The sequence below is a fragment of the Xiphias gladius genome, chromosome 19 (assembly GCF_016859285.1).
Source record: "Xiphias gladius isolate SHS-SW01 ecotype Sanya breed wild chromosome 19, ASM1685928v1, whole genome shotgun sequence".
Taxonomy (NCBI): domain Eukaryota; kingdom Metazoa; phylum Chordata; class Actinopteri; order Istiophoriformes; family Xiphiidae; genus Xiphias; species Xiphias gladius.
This window is the reverse complement of record NC_053418.1, coordinates 21210441-21228570: the sequence shown is the minus strand read 5'-3', so window position 1 is coordinate 21228570 and position 18130 is coordinate 21210441. Positions and strand designations below refer to the sequence as shown.

The 18130-nt window shown below is 41.8% G+C and overlaps 1 protein-coding gene across 2 annotated transcripts in view; it reads left to right on the top strand.

Moving 5' to 3' along the window:
- Positions 1-15243, top strand: part of dtx1 (deltex 1, E3 ubiquitin ligase) — a 41472-nt gene extending 26229 nt beyond the window's left edge. For both annotated transcript variants that reach the window (XM_040155313.1, XM_040155312.1), the window contains exons 3-10: positions 652-1399; positions 7462-7523; positions 7691-7852; positions 10082-10143; positions 10293-10451; positions 11823-11984; positions 13337-13426; positions 14103-15243. In XM_040155313.1, coding sequence (XP_040011247.1) covers positions 652-1399; positions 7462-7523; positions 7691-7852; positions 10082-10143; positions 10293-10451; positions 11823-11984; positions 13337-13426; positions 14103-14327 — 1670 coding nt within the window. In that variant the 3' untranslated portion in view covers positions 14328-15243. The remainder of the gene's footprint in view (positions 1-651; positions 1400-7461; positions 7524-7690; positions 7853-10081; positions 10144-10292; positions 10452-11822; positions 11985-13336; positions 13427-14102) is intronic.
- The last annotated feature ends 2887 nt before the right edge of the window (positions 15244-18130 follow it).

Genomic DNA, 18130 nt, shown 5'->3' with positions numbered 1-18130 from the left:
TAGGTAGTGAAGTGTTACACCTCATCTCCATCAGTAGGTCAAGTTGCTTCCTCAACACTTGTTAGCTACTTGATGAGCCCGAAACCGAAGCAACATTAAAACCACATCTTGCCTCAGGCTAATGTCACCAGAGATTAATCTAATGATGCTTTTTCTTGTTGATCATTTACACGATTATTCCTTTACTCCATTAATTATCAAATATAACGACAAATTCTCTACACAGGTTTTAATGTCATAAAATGAAGAAAAGCAAAAAACATTATGCATTTGTAAAACTTTTCCCAGAAAATATCTGTTATTTTTAATCATTAAATTAGAATCAACTCATTTTCAGCCTATGGACTAATCGATTAATTAAAATAAGGTAAAGGGACACTCCTCTAATACACGTGGTTTACACATTCCTTTTTTGATCTGTCTCTTCTAAGTCCCCCAACTATATAGAAGTGACATTCTAAATTGCTAGAGTACTCTTTTAATGATGCACTCAAAAAAAGCAATGCAGAAGTTTATCGTTGGTGTATTCTTTTGCACATTAATCATTAGAGATCCAACTTAAGGCACAGGTGGAGTCATATACATGCTGTCAAAGACAGAACCGGAGGGATTGTCTTCATGGTCCCTCTCTCCTTTGTCCTTTGCTTTCAGGCACCATGAGACCAGTGCAGAGGAATTTCTATGAGCCCTCGTCTGCACCAGGGAAAGGTGTGGTATGGGAGTGGGAGAATGACAGTGGTTCATGGACGCCCTATGACATGGAGATCTGTGTGACCATCCAGAATGCCTACGAGAAACAGCACCCCTGGCTGGACCTGACCTCTCTGGGCTTCTGCTACCTCATCGACTTCAACAGCATGTCTCAGACCAACAGGCAGAGTCAGCGCAAGCGACGCCTGCGGAGACGCATGGACCTGGCCTACCCGCTCATCATGGGATCCATCCCCAAGTCACAGTCCTGGCCTGTTGGAGCCAGTTCGGGCCAGCCCTGCTCCTGCCAGCAGTGCATCCTGGTCAACAGTACAAGAGCCGCCTCTAATGCTATTCTGGCCTCTCAGCGGCGTAAGCTCTACGGAGGGACAGCCGGCAACGCAGGCGCTACAGGAACTCTCACTGTAGTGCGGCAGAGCAATACCTTCGCTGGGACCTCCCTCTGGTCCCCGACATCCGCCTCCTCCGGCACCAACAACAATAACATAAGTGTGGGAGGTGGACAAGCCAAAGCTGAACAGGTGCAGTTGCCACTGTCCACTGCCAACTTCCCCTGTTCCCCTGTGACGCCATCTCTCTCGTCCGCCCATGGCCACCACACTCTGACCATCAATGGACAAAACAACCTGAACCGGCCGGGCACCCAGCGCATTTCCATGGGCACTGCCAGAGGAGCCATCCCGCCAGGGTAATGATGTTTGCAAACACAATCATGCATTCCCCTTATTCTCTAATTTGGATTGTTCTGAGTCTGCAGTAGCCTGTTACCAGTTACAGAGCGGGTATAATGCTTGGATTCGCTTGAATTTACAGTTCAGCTGAGGCAATGGGTGGATATAAAGAGCAAAGAGACAATCTCCGTTTCTGCTTGTCTGCTTCACAAAGCTTTAGCCTGCATGTGTCTGGTGTATTGTACTCTGTCATTTTCTGTCTTTCTCTGTCTCTCTATGCTGATTTACGACTGCTCTCGTTAACATGCAGATCAGTGGATCTGCAGAGAAAGCTTAGGGTCCAGCTGATTCTCTTTAACTGAGGAAGAACCCGTCTCCTCCATATGTGTGCCTGCCATGGTTACTGCTCCGTAATGAGCTTATGTTGGCTTCAACAGGCGTGAAATACTTCAGCTCCTCTGGATCATTGTGTTGCTTCTGCTTTGAGCTAATTTGTTACCATCACTCTACACTGTGCTTGTTATGTCATGGGATGTGAAAAAGCCTGACGTCGTATGTGGATCATCTGGATGTGTGTGTAACTGTCTTTGTTTTATGGTGCGGGTGTGTATGAAGCAGGGTTCTGGTGTAGCTGTGGAAACCTATTTGCCATGGAGGCAGAGCTCCACTGGGGAAGAATGAATAATGGATCAAGGAAAAATGGGAGCTTCAGCAGAGCATTCTGACCTAAGAGCGATTCAGCAAAAGGAGCTGAGGAAAATAAGTGTGTCTAGCGTTGTAACCGATACTTCAGTCCCCTCTCCTGCTTTCTTTTACTAAAATAAACCCTCGCCTGATCTAATTTGATTCCATTTTGTTCTCACTGCTCATGGGGAGAGACACACTTACTGCATGTTTGAATAATACTGTCCTTCACCCAGGCACACATGCTTCCGCTTTCTGTGGCCTAATTCTGTGTAACTGAAAGGAAATGTGCAGGGTTTTTGCTCATCATAACAGACCATGACCTTGTTTCATACAGTGAGCCGGTTGGAAATGATGTGTCTCTGTGCAAAGGTGTGTGTGATAGAGAAAGCCAGGATAGGTTGGACCTACTCAGAGACATTTCTTCTGTATTTTAACAACTGGTTGAAAGTTCGGGTACGCGTGGAGCTGTGGATGAAATGTGACTTTTTCACCTCGCAGCACAAAAGGTGTTTTGCAAGGAGACAGAGAGCGCGCGAGAGAGGAAGGGGGGGTGAGGCGGAGTATGCCGGTTCCCAGGCGAGTGGCTCGACATACAGGATGAGTGTGGTTAACATACACACAGCAGGACATGAGAACTGACAAACACACACACACACACACACACACACACACACACACACACTCACTCACACAAACTGAAATGTGAACTCCCTCGCACATTCCCACAAGCGTGCTACAGACAGATAACAGAGGAACCCACACAAAAATGTAACACATTAGATCTCTTTTTCACACACCCACAACCTAATATAATTGGTGTTGGGTGCAAGAGGGTATTTGGCACACAGCGGCTTTGTTTACATGAATTTATGTAGTTGCTTTACATACAGAAACAACCATGCTGTTTCTGATTACAGGTCTGTTTCTGCTAGATTCATAAAAAAGTACTTATGATTTCAAAAAAATTATCTTGCATATGATTGATTTCATCTTTGCCTAAGCTAAGACAGAGCAGTATGTGTTTTGATGACCTTTGTATCATGGATGGTGAAGGCTGCAGTTCAGATATGGATTTTTTTTTTATCGTCTCAAGAACCCAGTGGATGTGGGCTGTAAAGGAGGTGAGGGTGTGGGGGCGCTGTGTTGCTTCATACATTTATCTTACGAACACAAATATTAGAAGTGGCACCATCTGCTGGTTTGTGTCAACACATCAGTTTATCTTATTACCGGGCCGACACAGCCCACTATATCGCCGTGTGCCTTTACATTTTACCTGATATAAACTGAAGACCTGTGGTTAACATCAGACAGTTTTTTGAATTATTAGGCTCACGTACTGTTCGCACCGAGGCATATGTCAAGAACAGTGAAAAGCTACTGTGTCTTCAAGATTATTTTCATTATCAATTATTCTGCTGATTATTTTCTTGATTAACCGTTTGATCCACGAACCAGCAGAAAATTGCAAAAGATGTCCCATATTCAGTTTACAATGATATAAAACCGGGTTGGGTAGTGTTTAACTAAAATAAAGTGCTAGATATAAAAAAAAAAAAAAAACACAAGTATGTGACAACCAGTATTTTGATAAAATCTAACTTGTAACCATTTGTCTGGAAATGAAATGTAAACCACAGTTTCTCAATCTGAGATTCCTTGTCATGATATGACAACATGAGAGATGAGAAGTGATAATTATCTGTCTGTTTAAAAGACAAACACGTATTTTGTGGTTGGATGAACAGAGAAAGAATTTCACAAGATCTCTTGGGATTTTTTTTTATCAGTTCTTTTTTTGCGAGTCAAACCACATCCTCTTGTGCACTTTCTCAGAGTTAAGACCTGCACTGCTTGTCTTTTGACAGACTTACTCTATAGTGTAGCTTTCTGTAAAAAGCCTAAAGGTGTGGGTAGGGGGGAAACATGAAAGGTAAAGAGAAGAAGAAGCCCAGTCTTCTTAAGACAAAAGAAAAATCTTTTGTATAAAGAGTGTTTACACGTGCTCGCCGCTGTTGGCTGTGTTTACAAGCTCCTCGTGTTAAGACTGCTTGTCTGAGTTGTAACTGGAGGACTGTGTGCCGCGTGCTGACATCATTATCGTTCAGTGGGCTGCTTGACCGCTCTGCTGTGGCACTCCGCATAAGACAAAAATTATTATTGAAATCCTTGAATAAATCATGAGAGCTCAGCTGGACCAAACTAATGTAATTTTGAAATTCTTACTGTCATTACTGCATATTTTCAGGGCACTTCTGGTGCATTGCAAAGTGTATTATCCACATTGTATCCCCCCCGGTGTAGCATGGGGTAGAGTTTTTGCCTCTGCCTCCCGCTACCCACATCAATATGCAATTAAGCACTCATGGAGGTCTCTCCTTCCACCCCCCCCTCGCTGTCTTTATGGTGCATAATAAACAGATGAGGAGATATTAGTCCTCCGTCAGCACTTTCCTAATTAAGCCTAATGTGGTCTCTCTATTTGGGGAATCACATCACTCTCGGTCTGATTAAGTCCGGAGGTTCCCTCAGGAAAGGAAGGATGATACTGAGCAGGAGTCAGAAGGGGGACAGCGACCTTCGTGCCATGACCTGACAAGGACCATAATTGATGTGGTGTTAATGGGTTAGGTATGAAGGGGCTGGATTTATCACTTAATTGAATTGATTTTAAGTCAGAAATTACAGCATTAGATGTGGAAAATAGCACCATAAGAAATTCTTCAGCAGTATTTTTGAAAGACACACTACTGCCCTCTATCAAAGCTTTGAGTGTAATTAGGCACAACTTTTTTTTTCATTGACAGAAGGGAGCAAAGGAATGTGGTGGAAAGGTGAAAAGTCTGCACTTGTTTACACTGATGATGGCTCATAAGATCTGAGCACGAGCCAGCAGAATCTACCTTCCAGGATACTGTTGGATTCAATCCCTTTTAGAATAGAAATGAGAGATTAGTAATGACAAAGGAGCGAGAAGGAGAGAAACAAGGAGCAAGTGGAACGAGTTAAACCCTGGGAGTCACCCAGTATTAGGGATTGTCAGCAGAGTGTGAAGAGGGGGCATGTGTCTCAAACCCCAGTGCTCAAAGCACAGCCAGGACAGACGGGGTCAGTGCCTCCAGAGACACATTTCTAAGTAGAAGAAAAAAACAAAACAAAAAAACAAGTCAAGAGAAAAGAGCTTAGCAGCATGCAGTATGGAATGGAGGGCGGCAGCTTCACACAGGCTACAGGTTGACTGGCTGGTTAAGGGTTGCAGCCTTGCATGGAAACAGTTCCTGCAGTGCAGAGATACAGTAGGTAATCACAAGCTTTATAAGAAGAGTGAAATACAGCACAATGGGAAATAGCTTGCAAGATGTAGGTCTATCTGTCCATATATAAACCATATACATATATTTTTGATTGTGGTCAACAGCTGTTTCATCAACTTAGTTATCACGCAATACACTCTCCAGCTGATAGTGAGCTCTTTGCTAGAATTGGAAAGTAATAGGGATGACAGGCTTTCCTAATTAATGTTACGTTACAGATCCTTGACAGATTCTCTGTACTCTATTGCTTATGGGAGTGGATAGTTTGTGCAGAATGTGCAGACAGCGCACAATGAGGTGGTGTTAAGGGCTCTCATGGTGTGTTGTCCCATTTCTTCTCCTAATGAGTATAATTTGTTTGATCACAGCACTCTCTGAACAAACTAAATTATACATGCACTCATAAAGGCAGGCATCTTGTCCACAGTGTGTTTTGATTTGATTTAGGCCTAACTGCATGTTGAAATGAAGCAGGAAGTCCCCCGCTGGGCATCACCTACAGTAATTAGTTTTTATTGGGTATTAGATTTTGCTTTAGAGGATCACTTTTGATATTCATTTGAGATAAGGTGCTTGTCACTTCCCCTGCCTCCCACATTTTCCTCGGTGAAAGCAAACACTGCCTTCATTTTCCAGATAGACAGAATAGCCCACTTTAATCCGTGCTTGCCACCGAAATCAAATCTGTCTCTGTTTCACACCCCTGAATTAACGCAACTGCACATCACTGTATTTATATTTTGACTCACATCGCCTTGCACACTACAGGAGTCAGCTCATCCTGGTCTCTGGCCTACTGGTGTGAGACTCAGTGTATGTATGTGGTTGATAAGTGGAGAAAACTAAGAAGTGACTCAGTGAGCAGTGCCCCATTTACACCTTTTCATTTCATGTGACTTCTACCTAACTATTTTTAAATTTTGCTAACCATGTCCACCTGCGATTTAACCCATTTAAAAAGCAAACTCTGACAACGATCCTGTGTTTTTCCTCCCTTATTCATAAATGAAGGTAGCTTCTACCACAGTTGTATTAATTATGCAATTTTTCCATTGTGTTTGAAGTAGAGACAGATGCCATCTTTGCCACTAGAAGTGGTATGACCTTGAACACTGTGAGAAGTGTAATAATAATTTCTGTTCACAGAGCTGTACACTACCTGTACAGATCTGTACAGACCTGCATTAATGTACAGAACAATTGGAAAGATGCTAGCGAGCGAGAGAATTACCACACATTGTGGATTTAATCTGGATGCTCAAGATGCAAGAAATGATTTGACTTGATGTTCTGGGGTTGTCCAGCAGTTTCACTTCAAAACCGCATCTGATAGGATTTTTGTGGGGCTTCTTTGCTGAATTGTAATGTGATTTAAAACAAGATTTTGATTCTAATCAACGTTTTAATGAATCCAGCATTTCTATCAAATTACTTACCTTTGATTCTCGAACTGTGACTTTAGTCTTACTGTTAAACTTGAGGAAAGGAAACTTGCTGTTCTGTGGCCCCTGCTGTGGGATGCTGGTTGAGTTGAGGCTCTGGCCCTCTGAAAAGAAACTCGCTGACTTGTGTGCTCATATTAATGCCCCAAGTGCTTTTGTCCGCTCTGCTCCACAGATCTTGAAGAGTGCGCAAGTCAACTGTCTTTGTTGTCTGTGTTTGCCATGAACTCGAGCCTCTCCAAATGTCATCCTGAATCAGGCACTGCTGCAGTGCATTGTACATGAGTCAAGTTGTCTTGTCCCATCACAGTTGTCTCTGTCTCTGTGGTGAAGCGCATGTGACATTTTAACTTGAGTGTTTTTCATGGCATACACAGCAGAACTAGCTGCTGTGCATGTGTGTCTGTGTGTGTGTGTGTGTGTGTGTGTGTGTGTGTGTGTGTGTGTGTGTGTGTGTGTGTGTGTGTGTGTGTGTGTGTGTGTGTGTGTGTGTGTGTGTGTCTCAGAATGGCCACTAGAGGTGGTGGTATGACCTTGAATGAATGTATGGAGTGAGCAGGCCACTTTCTATGGCCATTAGGTACTTTATTTCTCTATTTCTACTTAATTTCACTCCTTATTTCTTTACTGTGGTAGCGTTCCTGCCCTCCCAGTGAAGAACCTGACTGGATCTGGACCAGTGCACCCAGCACTAGCAGGTTAGGCTGCTGTGCAGAATCTGCTTGGAAATCAGAAAAAAATATAGAGTTTCATTCTGTTCTTATTTATCTTAGAAGAAATTCACAATTAGTGTTTTTTTTCCCACTCTTCTGTGTGTGTGTGCGTGCGTGCATGTATGTGTATGTGTGCTGTACATATGCGTCAGGTATGACAGGTATCCTGATGTGCGCTGCAGGTCTGCCCGTTTGCCTGACCCGGGCCCCCAAGCCTATACTGCACCCACCACCCATCAACAAGAGTGACATGAAGCCTGTGCCAGGGATCAATGGCATGCGCCGCAAAACAAAGAAAAAGCACCTGAGGAGAGGTATGATGGAGGGAATCGAGGAGAGGAGAGGAGGAAACCAAATATATTTTATTGTGTGTTAGTGAATAAATGGGAATTGCACTGAGAAGAGGAATAGACCAACCACTGGCACTCAGCAGACTTTCTCTCTCCTGCCAAACTTTGCAGGATGTTTTCATATCAGCTGTCTGTAAATCTGTTGTTTAAAGTGCAAACAAAACCAAAGCCCTTTTTTTTGGGATCATGGTCCATAATTGTTTTTTCAATGCCACCCTTTTAAGCTCCACCAGGGTGTTGAAATAAATTCAACCTCATCCAACGTCGCTAACGATTAGTAAGAAAGCATTCGTGTACCTCGCAAACGGCTCCTATAAAATGTAATGATGATTGCTGGTTTCAGATTTATGAGTAAATGCATTGAAATAATTTATAGATGTTACACGACCTGCAGATTGACACAGGCGGTCGTAAAGAAAGTAATTAACAAGGGACTGTTGTACTGAGCTGGTTTAAGAGGGGATCTGGTGTTTAGTTGGACGGCTCTGGACTTGAATAAGTGCTGGTCCATGTAAACCATGGAAACCGCCGGCCTCCCAAGGGAGTCCTTGTCCTAATTGATCAGGGAGGCTGCTGGGTTTCCATCCCTGCACTGTACTTGTCCTCTCGTCATCCCTTCAGAGCTCTTCATTACCGTGCACACAGACGTAGTTGTGTGGAGATGATATGGTAATACTTTATTTTACAACTTTCATTGTTTCCCATAATTTCCTAGGAACTCAATTCAACCAATTACCCTTTCCTGCAAAAGAAAGGGTAATTGGTAGCTTAATCAGGACCCTGTCTGCATACGCGCATAAAATCCAACAAACTGCATATGAAGAATAAGGTTTCCAAGAATATAGTTTCAAGGTTATTAGGTGGGTTTCACTGGAGCGATTCCGCCATAAAAATTCCGCTGAAAATCAACAACTTATGAACTCAATAAAACTAACTAAAGCCAAACAACTCAAAGCATTTACAGTCATGCTAACAGCCTTCCAAGGCTGTACTTAAGCAGTGCTTTGAGCTAGATGCTAATTTCAGCATGCTAACATGCTCAAAATGACATTGCTGACATGCTGATGCCTAGCTAATAATGTTAACCATGTCCACCATCTTAGTTTAGCTTGTTAACATGCTAACATTTGCTAATTAGCACAAAATGCTAAAGTAACTTTGGTGATCCTTATTAGAATCTATCCTCTAGGGACCATGAATATATTTAGCACATTTCATGACAAAATCAGAGACATGTCATTAAAAAACACAAATGTGAACATCATGGCGGCAATTATTATTTACATAAAAATATTCACATATATAAGTCTAGACAAGGTGGTGGACCCACTGACAGACCAAAATTGTCTTCACTATAGCCGTGCTGCTAGCATATGCTTAAAAACTACAACTTTGTCTCTATTTTCCCCATTAGTTTGAGCCAAATTATGTTGTTCTTTTAGGAAAATTCTTTGGAAATCAACTAAATCAACTAAATGTGTCACCTGTTCGCGCTGTCTGCAGTAAGAGCATGAACTCAGAAAAACTGGAAGGCTGTGAGTGGAATGGAGATGTGGTTTTACTCACGCAGGGAGATTTAGGCTTATCCTGCTCTGCTTTCTGTACAGAAAAAGGTCAGAGTCAAGTAGCAATAGCGTAAAATACATAACTGAGTCTCTTCTGTCTTCCTTCCCCTTTTTTCTGTTTTCTCTCCTCGCTCTCTTTATAGCTCTCTGCCTCTTACGTCTTCCCTACCCTTTATACCTTAACTTTTTTTTCTGCCTCAGTCAGGCAGTCTTTCCACGGCTCCCCCCCTTTGTTCTGTTCGCTGCCTGTCCCTCAAATGAACAAACAAAGGCTCCGGGGGAAAAGAGGTTGCCTGTAAGCGTATTAGGGGTGTAAGCTGTGGGTGCGCTCTCAGCCATGCTAGCCTGGTTGCACGCGGGGATTAACAGAGAGTTTGGGATTGCTGGTTGTTGTGTGCCAGTTTGAAGGTGACCTCTTCAACATCATGGACATGTATGCTATATTCACATGCACACTCACACTAACTGATCTAGCTGTTGTTCTCCTGTCTTCTAATGACATCAAATGCCATCCAGTGGTCCATCTTGTCTTTTTTCATATTTACTTGTGGTATGTAAGTGTAAGTAAGTGGTACATTCAGCTCTTCTTTAATGGTCTTATCTCTCCTATGTTTTATTTTATGACAAGGGAAAAACCCAGAGGATGTAGTGCGAAGATACACAGAGAGGATTAAAGTGTTACCAGACGAGGTAAGAAAAAGAGCACAAAGGACTTAAAAGTTTTGTGCCCACCAAGAGATGCACTCTGTCGCCTTTTTATGTCCTAACCAAGTGTGAAAGTCTCATAAATACACAGTCATGTCGAATGGCAGCTGAAGTATTTTGGTTGGCTATTCCAGGACTGTACCATCTGCATGGAGAGGCTGGTCATGTCATCGGGCTATGAAGGCATCCTGCAGCACAAAGGCATCAAGCCAGAGCTAGTAGGCAAACTTGGCAAGTGTGGGCACATGTACCATCTGCTGTGCCTGGTGGCCATGTACAACAATGGCAATAAGGTGGGTAGAAGCTTTTGAGCCAGACCTTGTTATGATGTCACTCTAGGCTCAAATTATAAACTCGCGATGTCTTACAGCTTGACTGGCTTGCATGGCACTAGCAAATGATCAGTCCTCAGTATTGTTGTACACAGATGGGGATCTTTCATAGTCTTGTCAGATCGGTCATATCAGTCTTGACAACATAAGACTTTGTAAAAAATCATCATAAATTCTGCTCATATCAATTCACTTGCATGAAATACAAATATAATACTTGCTAATGCAGAAGAGGCAAGTATAAGCATATTTAATCAGCAAAAGCATTAGTGTAATATTAACAGCAATAGCTTGTCCAATAATACCTCATCAATTTATCAAGTACTATCAAAAGGCCAGTTCACACAAATAACAAAAACCATGTTTTCTGACTTACATTTGCTGGTATCTAGCCATGTAGATAGTTTTGCTTTTAATTGTCCAGGTTGTGAAATTTTCTTCTTTTGAGTTTTCCACCTTCAACCCTTTTTTGTGGTGGTCAGAATATTGATATACTACATTCAAATATTTCAGCAGCATCTTTCAAGAAATAATACTACTCTGGATAATCCCCAGAACACTCTGTCAACAGTTTTCTCTGGGACTATTTTTCAGTTGTAAGTAGTTCCAATTCAGAGTAACCAGGACATTGTTATTGGAAGGACATTTCTAAAAACTGTAATAACTGATCTAAGGGGCATTGGGAACAAGACCTATTATTGCAACACTGACATATTATCACCTTTTGAAAAGGGAACTCAATTGGTTTTACACATCAAAGTCTGTTTACAAGTCTTGGGGAGTGCTACTGCATATTTGATAAAAGTCATATAAAGCCTTTTGCGGCTCCAGAGGCCAAATTGCCTCAAGTGACGTCACTTGAGGCAGCATCGCTTGGGTCTGAAGTTTGAAAATTAAAAAAAGGGGGGGGCGAGGAGTTAGAAGTGAGTGAGAAGTGAGTGATAATTCTCTTTGGGTTCATCGCTATGAGTGCCTCTTTTCATATTATATAGACTCATATGACCCATTGTAAATACAGAATTACTGATTAGTGCTTTAAATTTAAGCTTTCATAGCTTTTAACGCCATAAACTAAATTTCATTCATGACCATTTATTGGGATAAAGGCAGAAATCTCACAGACATATAGATGTCAAATGAAACTATAACTATCTGCATGGCTGAATATCACGGGAGGTAAGTGAACATTTTTGAGCTGAGTGAAGATTGTTATGTAATTTGGGTACACTAGCCCTTTAAAGCAATATGAAACTATCAAATTAATAATTGTCAATTGCATCTTATTGTGTCATTAATGCAATGCAGTTCTGTTTATTTTTTTCTTCAAACCAGGACGGCAGTCTTCAGTGCCCAACATGCAAAACCATCTACGGGGAGAAAACGGGCACCCAGCCTCCTGGGAAGATGGAGTACCACGTCATCCCCCACTGCCTGCCGGGCTACCCAGACTCCAAGACAATCCGCATCGTCTACGACGTTCCTGCTGGGATCCAGGTCAGAACCATCTTACTTCACTAAATCTACCATGCTGCTCTTGTGGACTGATCCACTGTCTCTCCTCTCTAAATCTGTGCCCTGTCCACAACTGCTGCTTATCCGCTTAAGTTTGACGGACGGTTATTCGTGCAGGAAGGTGAGGTGTTGGGCGTGTGAGTCATTGAGGAAACAGCATTCTTAGGGATCACGCAGTGGTTCTGGGCAAAGACGGACAATTCAGAATCTAAGATATGTAAGGATACTATTTTCATGCAAGGACATTTTTATCATCTAGTAAGTTGCTGATATATATGTTTTGAGTCATTTACATAAATAAATAAAACAGATTTTAATACAATAAAGTTCATTTCAAGTTTTACGTCACATGTGCAATGGAGAAGAGGGCATGTTAAGCAGCCTGGGTTTGTGCTGGTAGGTTGGTGGAGATGAGAGGGCTGCGTAATTTATCCTGACTGCAGAGATGAGTTTTAATAGAGTCAATAAACTGACCTTTTTCCACCAGAGGAGCAGGCTGAGTCTCCCAGGGGAAAGAGTATACTGGGGGGTCAGCACAGCAGCACAGTAACACTATTGCCAGGGAGCATTACTCTAAGTCTCCTGTCTCTATATCTCCTCTCACTCCTCAGTCCACACTCTGTACATCCTGACAGTTTTAGTCAGGTTTGGAAATGTACAGCACTGTAATGGACTTCGTGGGCAACAGCAAAATAACACTGGGTGGTATTGTTTGGTTACAATCACCAAATGAATGAGAATTATCACAAACAAAACACGTTACTATTATAATATTTTTCTGCTGTCTTTCAACCAGATTGGTTTGTTGGTGAAGGATGAATTGGTGCTTCCACTTCAGTTAAGGTTGTGTCTCATTGGGCCACATGTAATTCTCATGTATTAAAGAGGGGAAGACAATCTGCCCAAGCAGTGCACTTAATAGAGGCAGAGAGAATACAGAAAAGGCTCGGAACAGCAGCTTCTTGGTTGCAAAACGTTTTAAGCTTCACTAGAAATAAGGAAAAGGCGCAATTTGTCATGATGTAGCCACTGTAAATACATGTAAGTTTATTAATAAGGTTGGGGGGTAATCCGGGTTGGCTGCACAAAGTGTATAAAGTGAGTGGTACAGTAAGACCCATCTGTGGACATATTAGGATTTAATCAAGCTGGGGATTTTTTTTTCACAATTAAGCCTTGAGAGCAACAATAATCAAAGACATAACCGGATATTTACATTTAGCTTATCTCTCTAATGAATGAGCATGAACATTAAAGCTCGCCCTGTGGTTGCTGTTGGGATTGGAAGAGAAAGAGTTGTAACGTTTGTTTTTGCTCTTGACATTTTTTTCCAGTCCAATGAGCACCCCAACCCCGGGAAGAAGTTCAGCGCGAGAGGGTTCCCTCGACACTGCTACCTTCCCGATAACGAGAAAGGCCGGAAGGTAAGCGCTCCCAGAAAACAAGAAGTTAGATGACTCAACTTCGGTCTGATGCTAAAAACATGCTAAAAAAAATACATTTCTTTATTCCATGAGGAAGCTTTTCCACTCTCTCTGCAATCTGTGCTATAGAAACTATATTTTCAAAGATTTTGCTTGCTGATTTTATGATGAGCTTGTAATCAAAGCCATTTCACCACTGATGTTTTGTAACTGGACCATGATTGTTTGGTTTGTTGCCATAGAAAATCATATGCATTAAAGTAACAAAAGGATGTATTGCATTATGGGAGCAATTGTAAAATGTATCATTATATCACAATTGTAATTACTCTGCTTATTTTTTATACAAAATTGGCTGTTATAGCTTTGTTAATCATCAAATACAGGGACTGTGTTGCCCAGTATTATGTATCATTTCCGTAAAATAAAATTTCCTACCACAGCCAATTAGTTTCTCTGACACAAATAAACTGGATGACTCAACTTCAGTCTAATTTTCACGTATTCGTTTCACTGTTTTTACAGGGCAAGCGTCACGTTACTTGCGTAACCCCAGACTATCGACATTACTCACCCAGATGTGCTTCAGACCCACACGTCCCTGCATTTGGTTTGTTTCTTCCTTCTTGCCATAGAGGGATTGTCGTAACCCTTCCTCTCTTTTGTGTGTCTCGAGGTCCTGAAGCTGCTGATCATGGCCTGGGACCGACGCCTCATCTTCACCATTGGCACGTCCAGCACCACAGGCGAGTCAGACACAGTGGTGTGGAACGAGATTCACCACAAGACAGAATTTGGCTCCAACCTGACCGGCCACGGCTACCCCGACCCCAACTACCTGGACAACGTCCTGACAGAGCTGTCGGCCCAGGGGGTCGGTGAGGACAACCTGAAGGACTGATGACCAGCTGAGCTGGTATAGGGGTACGCAACCCACCATGCCTCGCTATCTCGCAGAAAACAGGGACACTGCATGACAGGGCCAACATGCAGCCGACAACTCCTTACTCCCCACAAAGAAAAAACAGCCTGCAGAAGTGGTGGCACGAGAGCAGCGGAAGCCGAATAAATGAGATGGTTATGATCAATGTTTTGATTTGTATAAGCTAAGATTTCCCCCGTGCTGTGTCTTGATCCATGCCTTGAGCATGTTGTGTTCATACCAAATTTTCTCCTAGGTTTGAGGAATTTGAAGAAAAGGCAAGATTTCTGTCTTGACGTTGGCTGCCAGCAAATGGTATTTAACCCCTTTTAGATTCAGACTAAAGCTGTTTTTCTGCACTTGGAGTAAAATGACCAGGGGCCAAAACTAAACTAAATGCATATTTGTAAAGCTGAACTCCAGAATGCATGGCCCAGATTAACGCTGCATAATGAATATGAATGAATATCTGCGATAGGGTGAGGTGTCAATGGACCAGTTGTTGCTTGACATTGTGACGATACATTTAAGAGAATTTCAGCTTTACGAATTCATCCAAATGAATTGATTATTTGCTTCTTCCTTTTACTCTAATAATTAATTATTGTCCTGTAACAAGTGGTTACACTTTGGTTTTGTGATTTGAAGGAGAGGATCTTGATTCTTGTGATGTCATTTAAAGTTGCACTGGGCATATCTGACATTTTCCACTTCTGACACAACAGATCAGTCATTCCTTAAAATGGAGTGTGTTATGTGAGTTATGGAGCGCATGAAGTGGATACCAGAGAGCTAAAGGCTATGAAATATTAGGGTTTGGTAATAAATGTATGTTGTGTGTCCCATCTTGTGGACTGTCTATGAGAGAAGACCTGATACAGATGAAGCGAGCAGCTTACTACATGCTTTGCTCCAAGGTTAAACTCATTTGTTTTTTTGACACACCGATGATGCTGACCTCCGTGAATACAAAGCCCGGATGAATATTCTCCCTGTCGGAGCAAACCCAGGCGTTGGCTCGATTCATTATGCTGACCATACATGAGGGGTGAGTGTGCTCAGACGCATCGATACGCTGGCTTCAAGTCCTTAAGGAGGAAATCTGAACGCATTTCTCAAAGATGGATGTTCCCCTTACAAACACCAACGTTTTTCCCTTGGAGATCCATCTCGGGCAGCGCTCCTGCTCGCCTGCAATCTACAAGTCTCTTGTGAGCTTGTTTGCTGCTAGGCCGTGCGCTTGGCTCTACTGCTTGTATAGCGAGCAGTGAAACATCTCATTCCCTGCGTGAGCGCACTCAGAGCTGTTTTGCCCGATCCTGATGTATGGCTTCACCTCAGCTTTCCTCCTCCTCAGCAGCAGAGCACGTCATTCGAGGAACCATGCAAACGTTAGTCTAGTATGTAGTTGCCTGGGAACTGTTTTTCCCCCTCAGATTTTATGCCTGTGAGCGAAAGACTTTTTGAAGGTCCTTAGTGGAGATCTTGTGATGTTTATTTTCTCTGAGATAAAAGATAAGCCAGTGCTGCATAATTCTCCATAAATATATCTGATCAATTTTAATGAGTAGGGGTGTTGATGTAAGGTTTATCGTGTGGGCACCCAGCTGTGGGCTTAATTTTGGAGTGAATCATAGTCTTCCATAGCACTTTGAGGCAACAGTTTTCTTTAATCAGTTGTTTAATTTTTAGGAAGATGTCTTAAAATGCAATTAAATCTGTCTTTTTCTTTGAGTTGATGTTTATAAACTGGCTTGCAATGCTATGAAAAATATATACAGTATACATTTGCAGATGTGATATACCTTTAAATTCAAGCTCATTTTGAGTCAATGGTGTAAGTTTAACTTATTTTTATACTCTTCTATATAAAAAATATAAAGACTGGCCCACATATCTATACACAGGCACATATTAACATGAGTACATAAAATCTGGCAAATTTTGTCAGTATGTCAGGGACTGTTTAAATATGTATGACATGTTATGGACGTCTTATATTACAAGTAGTCTTAGTGTATGCTGCTGTCGTTACCTTAATGTAGAAGCTGTGTAGTTGATCCCCTGTAGAACTCCAATAAATACAGTACATGTGTCTTTATTATTGGTGGGGGAGCTTTAACAGCATGAAGATGGCCGCCCCCCTCGCCTCCTCCCAAACGGGCCGTTTCTCTTTTTCTACTTGTCAGGAACATGGGAACAGATGCAAACGGCAATTTTTGTTCAGTCTGAAGATGAGAACAACCTGGGTTAAATATCAGCTGCAGATATCCGTAGAGTTTGTTTTAGCTAACTGAAGCAACAAATTGGTGGGATTCAGCTCAGTCAGTTGTCAACCAGAGATGAGTGCACTGAATTCATTTTTTTCAAAAGCCCGGAAAAACGATTTTTTTTTTTTGATCAGCTTCGCTATGTCCTTATTTGCATGCTAGGTCTTACAACAACACACAATACAATTTTCTCCCAAGTTAGAACTGCTTCAGTTATTTTACATTACTGTTCTTTTTTGTGTTTGTGCTTTTGTCCTTGCTTTTCTGACGATAAGCTCAGATAGAAAGTGAAGCAGATTTTTGCCCCTCATTATTCACATAAATTCCACCGCTGGGCGGTTAATGCAGTCTATGTTGATTCATCTCACACAGCCAGTGTACCAATGTCGGAAGGTTGAAGCAGGTTAATGCAGGTTTAAGTATTTAAGGTTTCAGTGGCTTTAAACTACTTTTCTGTGTTTTTTTCCCCCCTGTGTATTCTATCTCAAATTCCCACTTTCTGGCACCTACACAAGCTAAAACAAACCACTAAAAGTATTTGTAAGTGTGGTTTTGACCCAGGTGCTGAAAACAGTCATTATTTAGCCTGTTCCATTTCAAGTTTTCTCCTTCACACCTTTTTGACACCCTTTATAAAATGGGATAGCAAGAGAGAATGCTTCCAATCTATCAGGGAATTAATCCATGTTGACTGAAGTTTCATTAACTAGAGAAATCCAAATGTTTGCTTGTTCGACTTTTCCTCTCCATGTGTCGGTCTTGAACGATGCAGGCCCTTTAGACTTTTCAGGTGTGTACAGACTTATATGGTAATGATGAATAAAACATGGTTTGGTATTTGTCTGATTGAGGAAGACAGAGATGGTGTTTATGCAATTTACTATTTCTAAGATCTAATACATGATATATGTGTAGCAAGAAGGCTGATTTATGGTTTAAATGACAACAGATGTTTTCTTTACAGGGGTGCCTACATCCCGGTTTATACAAAGGGGATGCGATCTGAGGATGTTGACATGCTATGTATTAGAAAACATATATTTTTGATGTCTTTTTTTGAATGATGATTGTCTCTAAAAGAACTATTACGTTACATTGCTGTATTACTCTTATTAAGATTTCATTCCATACTATTTTCCATTTGATTAGAAGTGAGATAATCATTTTGTCCTATCATATGAAGTATTTACAGTTGTACTCTCTCGTAGTGTCCACTGCAAACTGTACTTTTCTCACTAAATGATACCTTAACATTTTGTGTGGATATACTGTATGTCTGTATCCGTCTGTCTGTGCGAGCGTGTGTGAATGTGTGCCAAGTGTGCGTCTCGGAGACAAAGGTTCATGTACTTTAAAGATGCAGTAATGTCCTCCTAGAGGTGCATGTTGCCCAAACTGTGGGCAAGTTTGTTGACAATGCATAGCTTCTTGCATATAAAAACATCATAGCTTCTTCAGAAGTATCACCCAGGTCTTCTGGTGATTTAGCACTGTGGTTCTGCATCTTAGAGA